General features: G+C 38.5%; 2 protein-coding genes across 4 annotated transcripts; one reads left to right on the top strand and one right to left on the bottom strand.

Moving 5' to 3' along the window:
• Positions 1-917: 917 nt before the first annotated feature.
• On the top strand, positions 918-5,033 carry c1qtnf6b (C1q and TNF related 6b). Of its 2 annotated transcripts, XM_073815276.1 has the most exons (3): positions 918-1,197; positions 2,542-2,742; positions 3,324-5,033. In XM_073815276.1, exons 2-3 carry the CDS (start codon positions 2,550-2,552, stop codon positions 3,866-3,868), a joined length of 738 nt encoding a protein of 245 aa, XP_073671377.1. In that variant the 5' UTR covers positions 918-1,197; positions 2,542-2,549; the 3' UTR covers positions 3,869-5,033. The 2 variants fall into 2 exon arrangements, with proteins under 2 accessions (XP_073671377.1, XP_065098975.2); XM_065242903.2 differs by lacking the exon at positions 918-1,197 and having other exon boundaries at positions 2,381-2,742.
• Positions 5,034-6,299: 1,266 nt separating this feature from the next.
• Positions 6,300-23,930, bottom strand: mgat3b (beta-1,4-mannosyl-glycoprotein 4-beta-N-acetylglucosaminyltransferase b). Of its 2 annotated transcripts, none has more exons than XM_065242905.2 (3): positions 23,508-23,930; positions 10,612-10,951; positions 6,300-10,447 (listed from the first exon to the last, which is right to left on the bottom strand). In XM_065242905.2, the coding sequence occupies exons 2-3, from the start codon at positions 10,948-10,950 to the stop codon at positions 9,032-9,034; spliced, it is 1,755 nt and encodes a 584-aa protein (XP_065098977.2). In that variant the 5' UTR covers position 10,951; positions 23,508-23,930; the 3' UTR covers positions 6,300-9,031. The 2 variants fall into 2 exon arrangements, with proteins under 2 accessions (XP_065098977.2, XP_065098978.2); XM_065242906.2 differs by lacking the exon at positions 23,508-23,930 and adding an exon at positions 13,021-13,171.
• Positions 23,931-25,132: the final 1,202 nt, after the last annotated feature.

Below are 25,132 nucleotides of genomic sequence, written 5' to 3' on the forward strand. Positions count from 1 at the left end.
GAAAAACTGTATTTTGTTAGACTGTCGAGCAGAAGAATGTGGGAGTTTTGGTGATTCAGAGATAATTCAGCTGTGTGTGGTTACAGCAAACACAAAAAACCCAAACCAGTCAGATATAGGAAAGGTTTAAGAAGCATTAGAGCTGTTTTTTATTGAGGTTACTTAAAATATCTATTTAATAAAATGAAGACATAAACACTCTTTTTGATGAATTTAAAGATTATTATCTAAACTTATCTGAAACTTTCACAAGCAAAATTCATTTAGTGCATGCAGCTTTATTAAAGTTGATGGTTTATTCAGTAGTCCTTGAATAAACAACACAATTAATGTTGTTTATAATTATGTGATAAACGCAGTTGCAGATGTTTTACAAAATACATAACAATGTTTGCACCAATATAATGTGCAAACTTTCTGACATCTCGGGCAAAAGTCTCACAATTTACATCCACAACATGATGCATGGTGGGATACACTTAGATAGTGTGAGTTAAGGGCACTGCACTGACAGTTTTAAGACATGGCACAGTCTTGCACACTTACTACCTGTGGTCTGCATGAGCTCTCCAGTGACCAAGACCACAAGTATGGGTATTTGGATGCAGCCACTGATTCAAACACACACACACACACACACACACACACACACACATATTAGAACACACACACTGATTCAAACACACACACTGATTCAGACACACACACACACACACACACACACACTGATTCAGACACACACTGATTCAGACACACACTGCTTCAAACACACACACACACACACACACACACACACACACACACACACACACACACACACACACACACATATTAAAACACACACACACACACACACACACACACACACTGATTCAGACACACACTGATTCAGACACACACTGATTCAAACACACACTGATTCAAACACACACTGATTCACACACTGATTCAGGCACACGCTGATTCAAACACACACATTCATTTTCCAATACACAATTATGATCTGCTGACATCAGCATCTCTCACAGATCCTAAAAACTTCAGCAGCACACAGACACAAACAAAGAGATGTACAGAGACAGAAAAGAAGCTATAGAGAGAGAAAGATAGAGTGATAGAGATATATATATATATATATTAGAGAGAGAGAACGAGAGAGATCCCTGAGTCACACTGAAGGTGCTTGAGGACACAGTGGTGAGTTAAAACATTTCTTTCTCAACACTATTGAATCATTCAACAGTTGAACTGCATGATTGTCTGCATGAGTTTATGATTTATAAAGATCTCTAGATACACTTCAATTCATTTAAAATGACTTATTAAAGATTATTGGAGATTCATAACTTCTATGTGAGGACGTGGCTCTCTCTCTCTCTCTCTCTCTCTCTCTCTCTCTCTCTCTCTCTCTCTCTCTCTCTCTCTCTCTCTCTCTCTCTCTCTCTCTCTCTCTCTCTGTATTTCTCTCTCTCTCTTTGTCCTCGTCTGGAATTCATCAAACTCACATCAGCTTCATCAGTATGAATTATTGTGTTTGCTATAGATTTGTTTGATCTTTAAAGATGATGTTATAGATTTGAAAGCATCCTAATAAAGTTTGTAAAAGTTTAAGAAAAATATAACAGAGACAGACAGAGAAACATCATTATTACTGATAAACAGTGTTGGGGCTAGTTACTCAAAAGAGTAATATATTACGTATTACATATTACTCTCAAAAATAGTAATGCCTTACTTTACTTTATTACTCCCTGGAGAAAGTAACTAGTTATATTTCTAGTTATATTACTAGTTACATTTTTTTTCTGGACAAGAATGTTTATTTGGGCAAGCCACAGCCAAGAAAATGCTGGCTTCCTTACCCGCTACTGGACGTAGGGCACAGCGTTCGGAGAAACATTAAAGAGTGTGCACTTCACCGTCAAGTTATTTTTCTTCCGTTGAACATAATAAAATATGACTGAATCTCCACCCGTCGAAACTAGCTTTCTGTTGCTGGGAACCTTCCTCTGAAAAAGAGCTTGCCGTTGTTGACGCTTCCATTTACCCGATCTGTCTTTGTGCTGCTGCCGCTCTGTGCTGCTGGCTGCCGGGTGTCGACCAATCGGTGATGGTAAATGATACCTCGTGATAAACTTAGACCAATCACTGTTCCATTCACGCCCTCCTCCCCTTCCCTTTTGTTCTCTGTTTTTTGTGCCTTGTGTGATGAAGGTGCTACTGGCGAATGTAACTTAAGTAACTAGCTCGGGAAAACAGTAATAATATTACCATTTTCAGACGGGTAATGCCTTACACTACTAGTTACTGAAAAAAGTAATATTATTACAGTAACTAGTTACTTTGTAACTAGTTACACCCAACACTGCTGATAAACTTTAAATATAAAGCTGACCGGTCCTGCTGAATGATGAACAGATACACACATCTCATCTCAGAGGTTTATTACTTCCATAAAATAACAGCATGTTCATGAATCTGAAGATTACACTTATTGTGTGTTTTTAAGAAGATTACCCGAGTCTCTCTCTCTCTATTCAGGTGTCATCATGTCTGCTGTTTTTCTGTCTGCACTGCTGCTTCTGCCCACTGTGGCCTTTGGCTCCGCCTCTTTAAGACCGCCGCCCAGACATTGTCGAAGGTGTTGTGATCAGCTGGACCCACCCCTGAACCCCGCCTCCCATCCTGCAGCCAATCATACACCTGAGATCCGCACCTTTATTAACATGACAATCCTTAAAGGTAAAGTTCACATCATCACCTTCAGTCCTGCAGACTCACTGAACACAGAGATCATTGCTGTCATTGGTCAGATGAGTCATGTGATCACAATGTGTTTGATTTCACTGTCATTATAACAGCAAATATTCAAATACACACTGACCACATAGATGATTGGTGAATGTTTTTTCTCAAACCTTCAATGATTCACCTCTAAAATGATCAAGATCAAAATGATTAAAGTCCCTATGAAATAAAAAATGCCTATATTGCAATGTTTATTATAAACAATTTATCAGCGTGGGTCATTATAAAAAAAACATCTGCCCCAGACTTCAATCTAAATCTAAACTTGTATTTCCACCCACTTCCGGAGATCATTCTCTTATGACATCATCTAGACGTCATGGGCGAGAGCCTCCGTTAACTCCGCCCCCTCTAACTGTCAGTCTGCTGAGAGTTCTCAATGAAACGCCTACTTTTTGATATCCAATCAATTCACAAGCAACGCAAGCGTTTTCCTCACAGATATTCAGTTTCACACAGAAATACATCACAATACGGAAGTAAAGTGGAAGAGTAATTCTTGAATTTATTGACAGGAGAGAAAGGAGAGCGTGGTGACCGAGGAACTCCTGGCAAAGCCGGTGGTGATGGACCTCCAGGATTCAGAGGTGAGATCGGACCCAAAGGCAGTAAAGGAGACACCGGAGCTCCTGGAGATCCCTGTAAAGTCCAGCGGTCCTCTTTCTCCGTGGGCCGACGCAAAGCTCTGCACAGCGCCGATTATTACCAGGCTCTGATCTTTGACACGGTCTTTGTGAATCTGGACCAACACTTCAACATGTTTAAAGGCAAGTTCTTCTGTTTAGTGGCGGGAGTTTATTTCTTTAATGTCAACATTCACACCTGGAACTTCAAAGAGACGTACCTGCATCTGATGCACAACGACCACGAGCAGGTGATTCTGTACGCGCAGCCCAGCGATCGATCCATCATGCAGAGTCAAAGCGTCATGCTGTCATTAGAGCTGAATGATGAAGTTTGGGTGAGACTGTACAAACGTCAGCGAGATAATGCCATTTACAGCGATAACACGGACATTTACATCACATTTAATGGACATCTGGTGGCACCTAAACTGTAAAAGACAGACAGTGAATATTTCCCTTTTATTCTTCATCTCATACTGATGAAATGACTCTCTCAGTCTCGCTGGATGAGTGATGATGATGTTTGTTGGTTGGTTTAACATCAGGGTGTTTTTCTCATTTCATCTCTAAAAACATAAACAAGGGGTTTTCGTCTGGACTGTTCCTTTAATTCACTCGAATGATTTCAGTTCCCTTCTCGTAAAATAAAGACAGATGGAGTCAGTGTGAAATGATGCTGTAGATGTGTTTTCTCTGGCAGCTGGTCTAGGATCAGTCTTTATCTTCTCTTGTGTTTGTCAGTTGTGTTCATGAAAGCTCTATACAGTAAATCATCACAAATCTCAACCATTAATAGTTTCTCTTTTAGTTTTGTTTCATGAGTTTATAAACTGGTTTTGTTAGTGTTTCAGGAGGTGCTCAGCTGTATGTTTACTTTCTACAAATATTCCTTTAATTCTGATGATGTCCTGCTCATTTTTATGTATTTTCAATTAAATTCAGCAACAAAATAATCACAAAACATTATCTCGAGTCTTGACTCGTTGGTATTTGCATTCGCTTGTCTTGGACTTTGACTCCAGCAATATAGACAATTTCAGTAACAACAACATAAACCAACAGCTTTTGTGGCCCAAACCTAACTTCCAATAGACTTCTGCACAGAACAAGGAAAATAAATAACCAGTAAACTACCTTCAGTTCAAATCATAGCTAAAGTGTATGAACTAATGTTACTGTGTAAATCTATACGATGTTAACTACACATCCTTAAATTCTTGCCTGGCTGCCAAATCTGCACATCAGTGATCTGTGCTCACTCACAGTCTCCTCCCATCGTTTTTTATTTTCCACACAGAATTTGTTCAAGAGGTCTTTTTAGTCACTAGCCGTACAGACACACAAGACCGGAAGTAAACTCTGTGCCAGACGCGCAACAACATGAGTCCGATGCCATTTTTCTGCCAGATACAGCAAAATATATACACTCTAAAAACAAACGGTGCTATATAGCACCAAAAGTGGTTCTTTGCTCGTAATCATAGAAGAACCGTTTTTAGTGCCATATAGCACCGGTGAAGCACCTGTGTAGAACCATATAGTGCTTTGTAGAACCATATGTGGTGCTATAGTGGTGCTATATGGCCCCTATATGGTTCTACACAGGTGCTTCACCGGTGCTATATGGCACTAAAAATGGTTCTTCTATGGTTACGATCCAAAGCAACAGTTTTGGTGCTATGTAGCACCGTTTGTTTTTTTAGAGTGTATATTTTCTAATATAATTTTAAATATATTTTAAAATATACAAAAAATATATGTACTGAAATATATTTTGAAATGTTTACAAAATATATTTTTCACCAATATATTTTTGAAATATATTTTAAAAATGTTTTATTGTAAAGCACTTAATAAAAACTGCTACAACCGTTACATCCCTGAAAATGTTTGAAAAGATTAAAATTAAATATATTTTCAACTACAAAAATATACTTATATTTTATACAAACTTTTATATTTTGAAAAATATATATTTTTTGCCATATGGGTTGTAAAATTAGCAATGTATTGTTGCCCCTAAAATATATTTTGAATGATATGTTAATTAATTAAGGTTAAAACTAAATTCACACATATATTTAATTGAGTTTTATTTTATACAAAATGTATTTAGCATATATTTAAAACATATTTTTGGCCAAAGAAATGTAATTTTTTGCCGTATGGGAATGCCAATAAGCAGCTGCATAATATTGAGAGCAAGCCTGGGATCAAAATGCTCTCATCTCTTATATTCCTCAAGAGCAACAATCCACTTCTGTAATAAAGAAAAGGACACTGAGAAACATGTCCAGTATGAGGATTAGCCGTTCACATTTTGCAACAACCTTGCCGTTTTCATCCGCGCTTGCGCTCCCGTAGCGTCCGCCGTTGCTAAGGAACCATGAGCCGCACTTTTCCTAGATCCACTAATGCGTCTCCATCAGGTCTCCATGCATTGCTAGGGTTGGAGGCAGATAAACTCTGCAGAACAGTGGGTCCCCATAAGCAAAAGTGCTTAAGACTTTAGAGATTTATGCCTCTTAAACTCGATCATGATCACTCGATCAAATGTTGTACATTTGAATTGATTTCACGTAATGTTATGTCTTGCATTTGTTGAGGAGGAACTGCTTGTCTTGGTTGTCATTAGTATCACACTGCCCTCTAGTGTGCACATTAATACACTATCAGTCCTGTTCATTTTCTGCATTATGTTTACATTAACATACCGTACATTCTACTGTAATGTGGTGACCATTGAGAAATCAATTTTCAACATATTTAGCTTCTTTAGTGAATATATAACCTTCAAACAACAATCCATGTCATCATTATTTCACACCAATCACACCGAGTAGATGTGACAGACACACAAATGCAAACACTTTTTGTAATTAATTTATTATATTTCTTTGTCATAGAATTTATTTGTATGTTTTTTAAGGTTAACATATAGCCATTCATGTACACAAAACAAAAGGATTGTATAAACTCTCCTTAATCTTCTCATCAAACCCTTTGACTCTCTTTAGTGTTTAATCAGAGGATTTATGACATTTACAGTTTAAATGAAATACATGAACATGAGAAACTCTCACAACACACTTAATGTCATCAGATGAGAGAGAGAGAGATAGAGAGACCTTGAACTCTCTATAGGTTATAGACGCACCAGTTGATGTTGATGTTTATTGAAATCAGTGCATGATTTAGTGTCAAAATCATATTGATCATCATCATATTGATCTTAGTGTTATGTGAGTGGTAACAGAGATTAAACAGTGAAATGAGAAAACTGTCAACACTTTAAACCCAAACATATAAAGACAGAAATATCCTTTAATATATTCAAGCAAACAGCGCAGAATAAATCACCAATGAGAAGCAAATAAGACAGCACAGCGGCCTGAAACATCACAGCTGTAAGTCTCTGTATGTGTGAAGATATAACTCATTTTGTTTAAATAATGTTATAACATGTTTATTATAATGTTATGATATTTTATTGTGTTTTATTGTGATACTTTGCTGTTTGATTGATATAAATTGGAATTAGATTTTGAAAATGTAAAGTTTTCTTGTTTTGGAAGCAAACTCTTCATATTATCATCATCATCATCATCATCAGATGACATTAGACGAAAGGGCTCTGTTCTTTTGAATCCATATGTGTGTCATGATGAAGCTCATCACACACAAGATGTTATTATAAACACTGACCGTGTGTTATTTATATGAAGTTGTGTTGTGTGTCGGTGACAAACACTGATGAAGATTCAGAAGACACTAAATACAAGCGTATGACAACACAAACGCTTCCGGCTTCGGAGACTCGATCAGTGTGTGATGTAGACATGATTGTGTGTTTGTGTTCATGTGGACAGTGTGTTTGTGTTTCAGATAATAATAATAATATTAACTGAGAGGAGAGAGACATTCAGCTTTACCAACAGAAGAAATCTTCCCTTCATCTACACAGAAACAGGAGAGTAATAAATAAGATAAATAATGTAAACAGCAACAACATTTACAACAGCAAACACAAAACAAATATGACAGAGAGAGAGAGATTGAAATGAATGAAAGATCTGTGGGCTGAATATTGCAGATATAATAATGTTTTAAGAAAATTAGATGAACAATTAGAGATTATTCAACAACAAATATCACACCAGACCTCAGCTTGAAATGTCTGCTTTGCATTTTTAATCCAATTTCATCTCAGTCTGATTAAATGATTCGTTTTCCATAACATCTCCTAGCTGTGTTTCATGAGATGTGAGAGGCATTGAGTTACTGTAAGAGACGACTGATCTGTCTGTAATGAACCACAGCCAAACGTTTACCAGAATAACTCTCATAACAGATCTCAGTTTATAGCAGCAGACACTTTCTCCTCTCAGTCGTGTTTTAGGGTTTGTGTTGATCAGTTACTGCTCACTTTCATCGCATTGAAAAATAACTTTAACGTTCTGCCAAACGAATCTGTAATGTAAATAATGTGAAAATAATCCCTGTGGTATGAAGTGACTTTACTCTAATGTAATCTGCTGATTTAATGAGAACAAAAGTTCCTTAGCAGTGTTTGGTAAACACATTCTGAACAAAACCTTCAGCCGTCTCGATCAACTCATTAAAACACTTTAACATCAGACTCAAACTCATTTTAATGGGTTAATCTTCAGTGTGAGGTTACTAAACACACATAAATATGGGGTAAAATAATCCAATAAACTCAATTATTTCAAGCAAACTTTTCAGTATCGATTGATTATTAAAGGTGCATTGTGTAACTTTAAGAAGAGTCTTTTGACAGAAATGCAGTATAATCTACATAAATATATTATGAGTGGTGTATAAAGACCTTACATTATGAACCGTCTTGTTTTTATTACCTTAGAATGAGGTGTTTTTATCTCCATACACACGGGTCTCCTTACATGGAAGTCACCGTCACTTTCTACAGTAGCCCTAAACGGACAAACTATTCTAGAGAGAGCATTTTATTATTATGTTGTCTCAGACGATGACATGTTTGTCCTGCGACAGCTACCGTAGCTTCACTATGCGCTTCGAAAGGGATGGATGAGATGTGCACTAAGCCATTGGTTGCAATTCACAATCTCACCACTACAAATCTACACAGTGCACCTTTAATATTTATATTTTGACTGAGGTTATTATGTCTCTTTCTCTCTCTCTCTCTGGTCCACAAACGTATTCAGAAGATCTCACAATGATAGACAAAGATTATTTTGGGGTCTTGAGGAACTGTAGGATGGGTTTTGTTCTTGATACGGAAGTGCAAGCAAGAGAGACAGATGACAATCTGATCACACAAACACACAAACATCCTCACACAGAAAGAGCCGGACAGTCATTTACTATTACCACCAGAAGTGTCAAGAGCCCAGTCTGTCATAGTTTTTCAAAAGAAAACCATTCATGTAAACATCTAGTAAAACTCTGCAAATGATAATGACATGAAGGTTCTGCCATTGGCCGTGTCTGGGTCAAAGGGTAAAAGGCCGTCAGCTGGCATCTCCTCATCCTCCAGCACTGCTTTGTTCCTTTATTGTCAACCATCTTTATAAAATCCTTGCGCCGCTCTACTACGGTCCTGTTGGCTTGGAGTAAGGGTTCTCCAACAAATAACGGTAGCGATTGTAATTATCTAGCAGGAATTTGGGAGCATACATGTGTTCCTTAGGGTCCGAGGGCGGATACTCCTGTACGGAGCCGTCAAACCAGCCACCCGTTCGGATCAGCTCACGGATGTAGTTGAGGTCCCGTTTATCCTCGTAATCTCCCCACCGAGGAAAATCTCCATTCTGGGCCGAAATGAGTTTGAAGTGAATCCCCTCGGGCGTGAAACACCAGGAACAGTGCCAGCCCGCAAAATGGAATGGACTTCCGACGGACCACTGCACCAAGATGTGGCCGGTGTCGTTCTCGTACTTTCGGAATCCCGACATGGTGTAGTATTCCCGTCTGCGCAACCGAATGCCGTCGTTGTCGTAGACGTCCCTCAGCATTCCGACGGTACACCCGGACACCACCTCGAGGGATCCCAGTTGCTTCCAGAAGAATCCGTACAGGGATTTCCGCATGTGGATGGCAAAGGGCTCCGTCCAGCCGTCAAACAATTTGAGGAAAAGCACTCCTTCCTGAGCTGGAATTTCATCTGCATCATTTATAAGAAAAACGTCATCCGACCGCAAGCCCACGACTCGAGACATTCCATCACGGGTGAGGAACGTGCGCAGGTAGTCGTCGGCAATCCACCCGTCCTGGCGGCCACCGTCGGGAAAGTGGTCCAGGAAGACGTAGAGGATCTTTTTCTCAACATAATGGTACGTTCCGTTGAGCAGCATATTGAGGAACCTCAGCGGTCGTCTCTCCCCGTACGCCGTGAAGTTGGACTCGCACACTAGGAAAAGGTCCACGGCCTGGCTAAGTTCACGGAAGCGCACGTGTAACAGGTCGAACTCATGGTTTACGTTGATGGCGTTGATGACGCGTCGGGGTCTCTCGCGTGGCGTCAGTCTTTCCTTGGTGGGCAGGTTAGAGTGATAGACCATGGTGGGCACTCCGCAGTACGGACCGTGCCAACCCGGCCTACAGACGCACTTTACCAGCCGTCTTCCGCGCTTTTGCTTACCTTGATCCTCCAGGGATTTTCCTTGATTCTTGGACTCGTTGTGCATCTGCAGTATTCCCCGCTGACCTACTCTAACTACCGTGGGTCTCGCTTTCAATGTATCATCTTTAGGGGGTGCCGTCTCTGTGCCTTGGCGGAAACACAGAGCACCCGCTTTGGTGCGAATGAAATACTTGTTGGGATCGTCCTTAAGGTTGTGACGGCGACGGTGTAGGTCTCCCAGCAATCCCAGAGGGTCCAGATTAGATGTTTGATGGGCCTGGGGATTTTTCACTACGACTCTCGCAGGACTTTCTCCTCTTTTTGGATCTGGCTTGTGATTGGGTGGACTACTGGGTGGCCAGATGACCAAATTTCCCCTCTGAAGCTAAAAACAGTAAAGAAGAACATTAAGTTTCACTATGAATCACACATTTCATTATTAAATTATACAAACAAAAAAACAACCAATGACCGTTGTGAAAAGAGAAAATGAATCACTCAAATTCTTATTTCACTTTTGTCTATAGTGAAGTAACCATCAGATTGTACCTCTGTAGTGACTGAGCTCCTGCGCCGTGGATCTTCAGGTCTCCTCCACGGCCGCGGTGCTTCAGGTTCTCCGCTATCTCCTCCAGTCACCCGGGACTCGATCTCCAATGGCCTGTAGACCAGAGGAGGACCTTTCTCCGGAGACGCACTGGACAGCGGAGAGGAGCCGTCCTTCCAGAAGAAACCCGTTACCATGATGAAGGATCTGATTTTGGGGTAAGGTGCAGACAGTTCCCTCAGCAGAGACACATAGTGCAAGGCTTTGTAGTAGTGCAGGAAGGAAATGACACACAACCCCACCGTGCAAATCAGGAACACTCTGTGACGTCTCATTTTCATCCTGAGACACAGAAAAAGAGAGGGAGATACATCAAGGAGTGAGTTTGACGTCAATGCTTTAATTATGTAGGCAGGTGGTGCTGGGGAGCTGGATTTACACTGCAGATCTTGGTGCCCAATTTCTTCAGATTTTTGGACAACCTGTTTATATCATCTTTTAAAAGTGACTCGTATCCTATATCAGCATTTACACCAGGGATGTCTAATGCTGCTCCTGGAGGGCCGGTGTCTCTGCAGAGTTTTATTCCAACCCTAATCAAACACACCTGATCCAGCGAATCAAGGTCTTACTAGGCAGACTAGATACTTTGAGGCAGGTGTTTTGAGGAAAGTTTTAGCTAAACTCTGCAGGACACCGACCCTCCAGGATCGACTTTGGACACCCCTGATTTATACTAAACACTTGGCGAAACAAATGAAGGTAGACATACAGATTTTTTCTCTTTATCTGGAGTGACCCTTCAGCATAAATGCTGTTTGGAAAATGCCAATTATCGTGGGTGGTGTCCACCTGAGTTGACTTCATTTGCCAGCATCACAGTTTTAATGATGAGGTCATGAATGCATATATCTGATTCATATCTGATTTATTTTCACATATGAATGAGGCTTGAAACCGGGCGGAGAATGTCTGATTTGATGCGATTTTCCTGCTTACAGGTTTGTGGGTCATATACCATCTGTGCCACATGAGGGAAAACAAGATTCGTAATTGAGTCACATCAAACAGGCAGTGTAAATGTGGCCTATGTGATGATTATATTATTTCTCTATGCTTTTACACTGTTCTTCAGGGTATTATTGTAAATTCCTTAAATAATATTAAACTCCTGCTCTTAATGTTTTTTCATTTTTACCCATTTTTGTGTTTTTTTTTCTTTGTCTTTCTTGGAAAGCTGCTTTGAAGCAATGAAACATTTTTAAAAGAATGCTATATTAACAAAACTTGAATCTTAACAAAACTGAACTGAAAAAAAAAAAAGAGTTAAAACCCAGCTTATAAAATGGGATCCACATCATAAACAGACATACTGAACATCTGTCATTCAGACGTTTGTTAGATCAGAGCTGATGTCCTATTGGACGGTAATATGATATACAGTATGATGTCACAGGGGGTTTTGTACCGCTCTTCTCTCTCCACTTCCTGTCTATAATGAAAGTGTTGAAAAGTCTTTTCTGTTATAGATTATATCTGACTTTGGAGTGAAGATTTGCAGATCTTTGTTTTCTTCCAACAGCAACATTTCACACAAACTAAAGCCAAAGTGAACTGTAAGACACTTTTAAATCCATAAAGTCTAGCGTTAATCTTTTTTGCATGTTAAATTCATTCTCGTCTGCTAAGTGAAACATCTCAGAGTCTGTTGTGTGACTCATGATGACCCGAAATAAACGGCCAAGATTCCTGAGCATGAGACAGAAAACACCGGAAAATCTCCTGTAGGGCCAGCGGCCTCCACAAACACAACATGTCAAACAACAACCGTCCTCAGTACAAGGTTAGCAAGATTAAATCAACACACACACAGCACAAAGTTAGCTTAGTTTATATGAACTGTGTAAGATAAATATAACAGAATGATAAACTTCACATGAAGACATATAAACTCACACAAACACACACACACACACAAACCTGTTGTGAAGAATAAAAGACTGAAACAGGTTTTAACTTAAATAAACAAGACAAACTTTGCATCCACTCGAAAAATAATCACGCGCTGAGGGAAAGCAGCTTCTGCACAGCAAGAAAAAACTGAGACGGCAACCCTAGACCCGATATAGTCCAGTTTTGAGTAACCCACTTTTACCCTAAAAAACCTTGAATTTGGTTACAAAGATTGTACTATATTTCATCATGTAAGCAAAGTCAACAGGTGTTTAAGGTGTTTGCTTTCATTTCTTTTACGTGTTTTAAGTGTATCTTCTATTCTTGTGCTATGGTTAGACGTCTATTAGACTTTCACTGACAGCCCAAATGTTGCCTTGTTTTAGACAAAATTGCTTGCTGGGTATAGTTGTAAAGTAAATATTACACCAATTAAAATACAACACAAAGTCTCTCACCTTTAACCAGCGAAACACTCCAGAGAGCAGTCAATGACTGAAGAAATAACTTAGAAATAATACAAACCAAAAACTGACTACACAGAGTAAACCTTTAAACAAACTAAAGCAACCACGCATGAACACACACTGATACGCACACACAAACACACACACACACACACACACACACTGATATACACAAACAAACACACATATACACGCACACACACACACACACACACACACACACACACACACACACGCACGTTCTGGTTTCCATGTTTTTTGGGGACATTCCATAGACGTAATGCATTTTATTCTGTACAAACTGTATATTCTATTCCCCTTACCTGCCCCATTCCCTAACCCCAACCATCACAGGAAACTGTCTGATACCTTAGATTTTCAAGAAACATCATTCTGTTTGATTTATTAGCTTGTTTCCTAATGGGGACATCAAAATGTCCCCATGAGGTCACAAAAACACTGGTATTCCTATCTTTGTGGGGACAATTGGTCCCCCCAACGTGATAATTACCCGGCCGCGCACACACACACACACACACACACACACACACACACACACACACACACACACACACACACACACACACACACACACACACACACACACACAGGTATGTATATAGTGTTGGGTGCACTGGGTTTAGTGGAATCATCAGATTGGTAAATGTGACCTGCTGATGTCATGACACTGAGAGTAACACAAGAACACACAAAGATCTAAAGCTTTATCAACACATCTATCATCATTCACTTCATTATCTGTTCTACTGTTTCGTATTCAGAAGACATAGATAGTTTTGATCTGTTAACAGTGCTAACCAGCTGCTAACCTTATACACAAACTAGAATGAAATCTTTAATGTAAATGTATAATATATTGACATAGTCAAACGCATAAATAATTTCAGCATTACATAAAACATTAATCATGTGACTCTTTATGTTTGTTTGTATATAAATAAAGGGCAACTATCGTCTGATTCACTATTTTTCCTTTGGTGTGTAAGTGTGTATTAGTTCATGTTAATGATATGCAAAAGGTACAAACCCCAAAGTAAACGATGACGCGAGTTATCGTCTCCAACATAAATCTCTTTTCTTGGACTACAACAAATACACAGATTGTAGGCAACAGTTTACTTCCTGGGATTGTTGACGTGGACACACCGCTCATTATCATAATTAATCCAACTTTAACTCACAGCCTGTAAGTTAACTCCTGTTAGCAACCAATCTTTCAAACATGGTTACGAGTGTCACATTTCCTTCTGACGTCAGAGGTATTCAGACCAATCACAACATACAGATTAGCTGGCCAATCAGTGACACAGAGCTTTTCAAATCAATGAGTTTTCAACAAAATCAGAGCCTTTAAGGAAAGCAGAGATATCTGGAGCTACAAAAATGTACGGTATGTGGAAAATAATGTGTTTTTAACCATAAACCACACAGACCGATCTAAAAGTTTGCTACTTGTAGTCAAGGGAGGAGTTGAAGACATAGCTGTCAAGTCGTACACCTGTTGCTTGCCATGTTTCCTTTTTTAAATCGCAAAAATTGTGAATCTGTAAAAAAAACCTTTTAACAGAAGTTGCAACTCGAAACCCTTTATACTGAATATTTTAATTGCTGTTTATACTGTATGCCCGAAAATAACTGGAAACATAAGTCTACATTATTAAAATACCAACAGAGTTTCGTCTAATTTTTATTTTCGAGACGATCGTGACGTTTTGGCTTCACTTTTCAGAGCTTGTGCGGCACGCTTGGTTGATAGAAGAACTGGGGACCCAATTATAGCACTTAAACATGAAAAGATTTTCATGATATGTCTGCTTTAAAATGTTAATGAGCATTTCCACTGGACATCAGTTAATCTCATCTTTGGTAGCTCCTGAAGGCTTCATGTATGAAAACAGTGCCATGTCAGTAAGAGCATACAGAACCGGAAGTGATCGTTTATGGTTAACAGGTTAATAACCTTATTATTAAATATATTGACACTTTCATCTGACAGACATGTTGTCGTGGTTATGTTTCTGGATGAAGTTTAACTACCGGTCTCTGTTTGTTTAATGATCTGACTAGTTGCTAAACTGAACTCTGGAACAAATACCTTGTGAAAATAGAAACTAGACGACGATAATGGATTACCGCTTTGGGACGGGAGGTTTGACAGACGATCTGTAGTTAAGATTGTATACATTATATACCGTATTTTCCGGACTATAAGTTGCATTTTTTCATAGTTTGGCGGGTCCTGCGACTTCTAGTCAGGTTCGACTTATACATCAAAATTATTTCATTTGAACCAAGAGAAACCATAAGTGTCTACAGCCGTGAGAGTCCGTCCTATGCTGCTCCTGTATTTATGTCATTTAATGGATTCAGTGATGCTGAATGACTTCAGGACTTTTCTGAACTTGATTTGGCTTGTTGTGTTAATTCAGCCTCGCAGGTATGTTCTGTATGCTATTGTGTAAATAACTGTTTATTATAACTTTAACATGTATGAACACAACGTATAGTCCAGTGCAACAAAGCATTTTTGACTGATAGTCGCATCAGTAGTACACATTTTAAGCAGTAACGTTAGCTCAGTGTAGTTTTTTATATGTTTTGAACCAAGTCATCTTTTTGTTGTTTATTTAGCTTGTTATCAGAAATAAACTCATAAATAGATGCTAAGTAAATGCAATGGTATATATTATTTTCTCATTGACTATCAAACAAGCAGTCAGTTAACAAGATGAGTAACAGACAGTCAAATGAAATTAAACAAGCCTTTCTATCTTACATGGAAATGACCCTTAAAAGAAGATTGTTTTTAAATATATCACAAATAATTTACAATGACACCATGAACAGCAGTGTCAAAAGCACAGAGAGATGATATGAACATCATGAAGCACCACACACCTACAACAGCTGAAGATCATTACAATAAAAGCCATATTAACAGAATGGACTAAACCCTAAAGTTAAGTTCATGTCAGCAGTGTCAGTGTGAAAATTGTGAATGTAACAGTTGGTGTTATGGGCAGTTGGCTGTGCCAACACAACACTGCTAAACCACCTGCTGTCTCCACGTATGTTCCCATGGAAACACACGTCACACATCATGTGTCACCAAAAGTCTTGAACAATATGTGCATGTGTGTGTGTGTCTTTGTGTGTGTGTGTGTCTTTGTGTGTGTGTGTTGTGCACATTAGATCTGATTCTCTCTGGTCATTCGACACACTGTGTCCAGTTCACCTACTTGGCAGGCAACATTTTGCTCCCCTAACTGTTGACTATTGCCCTTCATACTGTAATAATGATTATTACTGATAAATAAAGCAATGCTGACATCGCGGGCAACCGTGTTGAGTTTTCTGGGGTAATAAATTTGTTTCAACCGGCTTGTTACTTTAAAATGCTTGTCATGCAATATCCACTTCTCGCCGGATGGTGATAGCAATTTTTACTAAATACTACAATAAATACAGAAGCGTTTGATATTTTGAGCTTTAGTCCTGAGGTGCCTGAAAATAGTCCCCTTGGTTACTTTTAGTATCAGGGCAATATTGTCAGGCGCTGCGTAATTTCACTACGCCTGCTGCAGTCATGTTACAGCGGCAAAGTCCTTGATTATTACACCAGTTTGGGAGTAAAGTTCCTAACCATATCGCCTAGAAAATCACAACTTTAGAAGAGTCAAGTTTTAAATAGGAAAAATATCAAAACTCTTTGTTATTTTTTAGCGTGATGCCTATTGTCTAATCACATTCAATGGATTGTGCTAAGCTATGCTAAAAGTGCTAGCACCAGACCCGGAGATCAGCTGAATGGATTTCAAAATGGAAAGATTCAAATATTTAAAATATTTAACATATTTTCAAAAAAATTGGAGTGACCCTTTAAGCAAATTATGTTCAAAGCTGAATGCTGCAAAAACACATATTAACTCTTTCCCCGCCATTGACGAGTTATCTCAATCTGCTCTTCCGCAACTTATAAAAACCGGAAGTATTGCCCTAGTGCAAATAGCTGTATGTCCGTGTATGTTTTAAAGATCGCTCTGCATCTGATCTCTATCAAAAGTCCTTCACAAAAATGCAATTATCTCAGCTTTTTGCTCAAAATTTGGTGTTTTTGATGAAACCTACACATATTTGAGAGGTGATAAAAACAGAACACATGAAGGTAGGATGAAACGGATTTTTTTGTTTGAAAGCAGGGGGTCTGTTCTTTTATTTCATATATTGTATGCTTATATATTTAAATGCTGGCAGTGGCTGGATGTATTACAGCTGCCAGAGTGATCCTACGGAACTGGAAGAGCACAAATATTCCCTCTTTCAAGGACTGGATTGAGATTATGACTTCTAATGCATCATATGAGTCCATGCTGGCAAACCTTACAGATTCCACTTCTGCTTTCAATCAGAGGTGAGGCAGTTTTCTGGAATATTTGGAAAACAAGTAGACCAATTGTTTTGCTGTTTTTTTAATGTTATTATTATTGTTATTATTTTATTAACATGTAAAGACTGTATTGGTAATGCTTGTGTACTTAATGTTTGTGGGGGAAAAGTTAAAATAAATAAAAGGTTAAATGACAAAAAAAAGAAAAATGCTGGCGGCGAAAGAGTTAAGAAATATTTGATGTAATGTGAGTGAGCAAATCTAAATGTATAATGCTGTAATCCACACGCTTCATTTTAACATTTCATTGAAATCTCAACAGTCGTAACCGGTCTGGTTTGGAACTTGGGTGGCAAATTTGTTAAAATTTCTGAGCCTGCTTGCCACTAAATCTCACGATCATTTCTCAAAAGTGTGATTCATAAAACGACGTGCACACAGAAAACAAGCAATTAGATGTGAAATCATTAAATCACAAATTATCTTAAAATTAACTGTGCACAGCTAAATAGTTTCAAATCTCTGCATTTAAACTAGTGCTGTGATGGATCGTAGCTGATCCATGATCCGTAAGGATAGGGAAAGTTTATCATTTGCACATGTTTCTAAAGCTTGCAAATGTTAACATTCAAGTGATTTAAAACTATTTAACTGTAAAAGGCGCTAAAGTGAGCAGATTTCTGTACGCACATGCAGTTAAATGTGTCCGGTCCAGCTCTAGTCAGATGTAACTTAATCATCCATTCAAAGATCAGAATTCCTCGTGTGTAAACTATAGAGAGAGTTGCACTACTGTGTCTCATACTGTAGTCCATTAACATACATTTGCTGAATAGAGCAATGGAAAACAACGTAACGTTTTTATGTGGAGCGACTGCTGCATCTTCTTCCTGAAGCGCCGTTTGGAATTCGCCCTCCGCCTGTGTGTGTGCACGCGTTTAAGTGCCCTCAGTAGTGCATATACGGAGAGACGCATTTCAAAAAGTCAGTCAACATAAAATCTTTCTGTTCTTGACAGGGCACATACAAAATGATCTCACAGTATTCTTTTTCTTATAAAAACATTTATGTCTTAAGTGAATTATAGAGTCTGAAACCAGTCTTTGGTTATTTGTTCTTAAAGAGACAGTAACCTCAATTAACCTACTTAAAGCTCTACTGTGTACTTTATTGAGTTAATTCTTAACAAAAACCCATGTTTTCTTTCAAAAGTATGTGCTCATTCATGTGTAATTACTTCCCACCCACTAATGAAAGGTTTCTCGTAAGTGTAGAATCTGCTATTTTAAATGCATACCGTCGAAGCGCTCTCTGGCTGAATCCATGTTGTGCCTCCATCTTTGAAATACATTTGCCGACGAGGGACATTCCTGAAATTCAAGCTCCGCCTTTCGCGCTTTCACTCTACACTCACGCTGGCCGATAGCTGAAGCCTCCGGAGGTTGCATGTGTAGGCGCTATACGTCATCAAGACAGTCTTATTTCAGAATATTAACAATTATAAAGCTGACAATTATTCTTAGTTAATTGTAAATTGATGTAATATGCGTATGACTTGCGAATGTAATGCTCAGTTGATTTAAATAAACCTGGCTTGATGACGTATCCAGCCTGTGACTTTGGATTTTACAACAACCGCACACCGTGATGAACCTGCGATCTAATGCTTTGATTTGAAAGCCTGTTGAAGACATATTCTCGAGGACATTAAAACAAATCGCCAAGGAAGCGAAACGGGGATTTTAAACGACAACGTTACAGGAAAAACATCAAGACCAAAGTCAATATTGGAGTTAGTTTTCCAAGATGGGGCTCAAGGGACACTGAAGTTGCACTTTCTATATTCTCCACAGGTAATTCAGCATATTCGTTTACATCTATACAGTCCATGTTGTAAACTTGAAGTTTTATAGTTCCTTGGCTAACTTTAGCATGATTATGCATAACACTTGTTAGTGTAAACATGCATGTGGTTTAATGTGTTCAAACAGACACACGCCGTCTCTCCGCCCATTTATGTAATCTGAGGTACTGAGATAAATGTTTTTCATCTTTTCTGACCTCTAGCACAAACACACGGTGACAGCGCTATTTTTAGCCTTTCATTGATAAAAGCGTCTGATCTGCGCGTCTTTCGTTTCATTTTACAAGCGTGTGAAAGTTGCGTGATCTTTTTTCACCAATATGAGAGAAAGCTCTTACATATACACGGACATGTAACGTTTACTTAAAACATAAGCATTGTACTCTGTCATAATATTAGTTCGCGTCCATTTAAACCCGTCATGGTTGCTTTTTGTATATGATTTTAAGCGGACATATCATGACAATCAGACTTTTTTCATTTTAAACATAAATCTGTGTGCTTTGATGGATCACAGGCAAAGGACAATGCAAATTGTTCATTTTTTTCTCATTGCTTTTGCTTTGTAGCTACTGGAAGCCATGTTAACCTTGGCATGACACGGCCGGGCCACCGTACGAGTTAAAACGCGTTCCGAATGGGGGGGCTAGAAAGTAATATTCAGTTGCTTGTCATATAGACTTTCACCGCTAGATGGGAGTAGATCCTACACAGTGGAGCTTTAAGTCTGTGTCATTAATGTTTATCAAACAACCCAAGACAAAGAGAAAATCACTTATGTGGCTCTAAAAATAAATAAATAATAATATTTAATTTGTATAATAAAGACAGTGTTATTATTCATTTAATTCGATTTCTGGACCTAATGCTAGTTTTAGACCTTATTAATGTGCAACACTGTTCTTTTTTATAAATGTTTGTAATTTCTTTATTTGTTATTAGATTTTTCACACCCTTTTTTTTTTGCCGATCCGAAAAATTATCCGATCGGTGCCTCAAAAAACGTAATGTGACCCAAACCGTGAGTTTTGTGATACGTCACAGCCCTAATTTAAACAATGCCTATTTAATGTCATAGACTTAAAAGAGTGCCTGTTCATGATTGAATCATTTACGAGCAACAAGAAAGACTTATTTTCCAAAAACCTGCAGTAATCGGAAGAGCAAAAGTGCGTTCGTCTGCTCAGACGTTTTTATAAATATGAACTTTGCTGTGGATTTTTACGTACGCACACTTTACCATCAAATCAAATGCTTTATAAATGAGGCCCCAAGTCATATAAAACCCCAAATCTGTTCTGTGTGTCTGTGATTGATGGCAAACAAGATTTTGATGTAGAAAATGAATTTCAGAGCGACACATCAATGACTCAAGATTCTCATGATTAAAATCCTTGTTTTGTGCTCACTGAAGTTTTTATGAACTTCTGCTCGCGAGAGTAAATCTGTTTGAGATCTCCATCCGTTACTGTATGAGGTCTCTGCCCCCCCCTCTGATGGGAAATAAGTGGAACATTCCAGCCTCCGTCTCGCTCCACAAACACTCACAGGTCAATAACAGGTCAGCACCATTTTGGCAGCAGTGGGTGTGTACTGTACACAGCTGTGTAAGGTGACACTACACACACACACACACACACACACACACACGTTACTGTTAAACTACACACACACACACACACACACACACACACACACACACACACACACACACACACACACACACACACACACACACACACACACACACACACACACACACACACACACACACACACACACACACACACACACACACACACACACACACACACACACACGTTACTGTTAAACTACACACACACACACGTTACTGTTAAACTACACATTATATTTATCATTATATAAGTCTGACATTGTGTAGTTTGAGGATCTTTTGCTCTGTCAATAAGAATCAAACAGGACGATTCATCTGCTGTCTCATTAAATATAAACAACACAAATCCACCTCTGAATGTACGCTGAGACATTTCTCATATGAACCTTTTATTTAAAATAAACTAAACCTAACAAACACAAGTCCTTCATGAGCAGATGTGTGTACAACACCTTCACTTCTCTTCAGTCATTCCTATTACTGCTCATAATCATCTGAATAAATCTGATTATTAACCATTAGTGTCGAACACATCCGGCCTGTTTAACTTACAGTCCTCAAATCACACCGCTTAAAGTTCCCAATCCAAGCCAAGTCTTCAATTTCCTGCGTGAACAATTCCAATAAACGGCTGTTTAGTTCTTAGTTTCACAATGGGGGTTTGGATCTGGAAACGGTTTTCCTTACGTCACAACAACACAAGCAGATTACATTTTCATAAAAACTTTACCTACATTTTAAAGCAATAAACAAAATCTCCGATATTCCAGGACAACAAAAATATAAAATTCCCCTATTTTCTGGAAAAGACCTTTTAAAATTCAATGATATTCCAGAAATTCCATGACCTGTGGGAACCCTGACAGCTTGTTTAAGGAGAGACGTGCTGTTACTTTATTAATCATTTAATGGGTGAAATGTTCTTACTGCTTATTACACGGCTCATTGGAATGCTTGATTCTGATTGGCTGGTCGCAACATTCAAAGGTTTGTTATTCCCAGATAAAAACCTCTCCAAACTAATAACACTCTGTAACCCGGATGCTGCAAATCATTTTGACAGGTAGAGTTAAATATTACACAAAATTAAATATAAATATGTCTTTTAATAACATATATGACATTATAATTATAAATGATGATCTGAACAAAAGTAAAGGGGTTTTCTTTACAGAAGGTCTGCATTCATTAAAAACTAATCTTCATTATTACACACAAACACAAATCACAGTAAACACAACATGATGGAGAAACAAACATTTAACTCTTAACCTGTAATAACACATCAATTAAGATAAAATGCTAACCTGCCAATGACGAGATTTTACATCAATCCATATTTCCGCTATTATCCACTAGGTGTCGCTCTTACCTAACTTATAAAACACTGAAGCATCCACTGATCCAAAAACAGTAAAAACTCTGAATCTGATCTCTAACAAAAGTCCTTTACAAAAATGCTAAGCTTTTTAATCATAATTTGGTATTTTTGAAGAAACCTACCCATATTTGAGAGGTGATAAAGGACAAATTAAAATAGTATTAAACTTTTTGTAAATGTATTTGTTTGTTTGATTGTTTAAAAGCAGAGGGTCTGTTCTTTCATTTGATACATTGTATGTTTATATATTTATAGACAAAAATCACCATAAAATGCTAATGGCAACTTTTTTTTTGAAAAGGCTGGTGGGGAATGAGTTAAATATGTGTTACGTTGTGTGTCATATGAGATGTCATTGACTAACTTTAGAAGCACAACATGTAAGATGTGCTCAGTGTTCATGTCATGTGTCTCTGTGTGTTGTTGTAGGTCAGTAACTCAATCTATATCATTAACTAGAACACAACCAACCGAACAAAGATGTTAACTTGAACTCACTCTACTAATCGTCTATAAACTCACTGCAACACGTCCAGATTAAATCTCATTACAAATCAAACCAAATAACCAAATCAAATAGAAACCATTAGCATTCATTTGCACAACAATCCAACACATTTCCCTACACACAAATTCTGATGCAAGTAAATCTGATCTGATCTGATGTAGGCTACATGAGTTACAGTAATGAGAATCAGACACAAAGCAAATGTAAAACATCAAGACGCATACGGTAGATTAGTGTGCAAACACCAAACAAATCATCTAATGGTGCTAAAAGTGCCTTCATCATATCTCACTTTTACTTTCAGATTGTAAGATGGACTGACCTGAGGTCCTGTTTCCACACAGATGTGATGTCAAACTGATTTCACCAACACACATCACACAACACACAATACACTTCATTATCATAACGAAATTACACATTTACATGAGTGACGTCACTAGGCATGGAAAAGAAAAAGCTGAGAAGCTGAGATTTGTTTGGCAGGACAAACAAAAAATCTGCATTGTAAAACCGCTCGAGGTCACAAGAAAAGAAACCAGATCCTCATCTTCATCATCATCATCATCATTCTAAAATGAGTGATCTTCATATCGTTTCTTTATCTGTTATCAGACATTTGTGATGATGATCTCTCTCTCTCTCTCTCTCTCTCTCTCTGTATGTGTGTGTCTGTCTCACCCATCGCCTGATGATGATATTCTAGATGTTCATTGCGGAGGCGCTTGGGTCACGGTGGAGGTGAATCTAACCGGACGGAGGCTGCTGTTCGCATTAAAGCGGTGCATCGGGTTCGGTTCGGGCCGGGCGGGTGATGCTTCAGCGGCGGTCCGGTGGTGGTGAAGATGATGGGGGTGAAACGCGCTCGGGTCGGGTGGTGGTCGCGTTTAGATCCATCAGCGCTGCGGAGGAAAATCACACTCGACGGATCGACGCCTCGTCTCCCGGTTTTTGTCGGTTAACGGGAAGCCCGTGCGTGTTGACTCTCTCTTTCTTTCTCTCGGTGTGTTTTTGCGCTGAAGTGACGCCTTTCCGCCCCAGCAGTGCTCGTCTGTAACCGGGGGCGCGAGACCCGCAGCTCCGCCCTCCGCGCGCGCCGACCACCGACAGGAACGCGCGAGTGCGACGACCAGCGGCTCACGCGCACACAACAATCACAGCACTAACATTATTATTACTGTTTTATAATTATTATAAAATATTAACTTTAATATCTTTGTAATTATTATTATTGTGAACACAACAACACATGAGCACGAGCTGACCAACCACATTTAACATTATCATCACTTCATGTTCATGTGTTATAAACGCATCAACGCAAATAGGTATACAAATATAAGCAAAGCAAAGCACATTCACTGTGCAGGTGTGCAAACGTGTATTTCAGCAGTCTGAGAGTTGTGTGTCTGTGTGTATATGAGATAATTGTGTGTGTGTGTGTGTTAATGGTGACAGGTAAATGATCATGATGTGACCTGCAGGGTTCCTGAAATGCAAAGTTGTAAATGTGGTCAGCTGTGATATTTGATTTGTTTTGTTCAGCCGATGTTTGAGATATAAGAATCCTGTCAGTAAGTTTGAATATTAATAACAACAGGAAGAAAACCTTCTAAGACCTGGATGTGCACATATGTGGACATCATTTTTTTTTGTTTGCACCATTATACTTAATTCTGTGTAACTGGAACCTGTTGTACACAAACATGGACTAATAAACTGCTTCATGTTCTTAGAAAACAATTTGGCTTTATATTTATTGGTTCTTCCTAACCCCAAAATAGCTGCTAGAAATCTGAAAAAAAGACAAACCAAATCCCACGTCCTAGGAGGTTAAACGTCTCATCAGATTGAGATCAACAAACAAAACTATATTCAGTAAGACAGATTTTCCTCTTCTTTCAGGGGTTTTACATCATATGCAGCAATCACTTTTTATTGAAAAAAAACCCCATTATGCATTATGGTAACTGGTTAAACAAAACTACCAAAAAAACAACAACAACAACAACTTGTGCTCAGAAGTGCTGAATGTTGTTGTGGTAAGAAGCAAGAGCGATCACAGCACCATCTTTCTTTTTTTAAATTTTAATTGTTTTTAAATGGGGTAATTTGCCTGATTGCTTTGTACTCTGTTGTGGCACTTTGAGATTTTCTTTAAAATGTAAAGTGCTTTATAAATAATGCATAATATTTATTATCATTATTTCTAACAAAACACTTCTGATTAAAGCCAGATTCAGAGTAGTTCCCCTCAATAAGTCTGTCAACAAATGGATATAATCTATTATTAAAGAGGAATAATC

Source organism: Paramisgurnus dabryanus, chromosome 7 (assembly GCF_030506205.2).
Source record: "Paramisgurnus dabryanus chromosome 7, PD_genome_1.1, whole genome shotgun sequence".
Taxonomy (NCBI): domain Eukaryota; kingdom Metazoa; phylum Chordata; class Actinopteri; order Cypriniformes; family Cobitidae; genus Paramisgurnus; species Paramisgurnus dabryanus.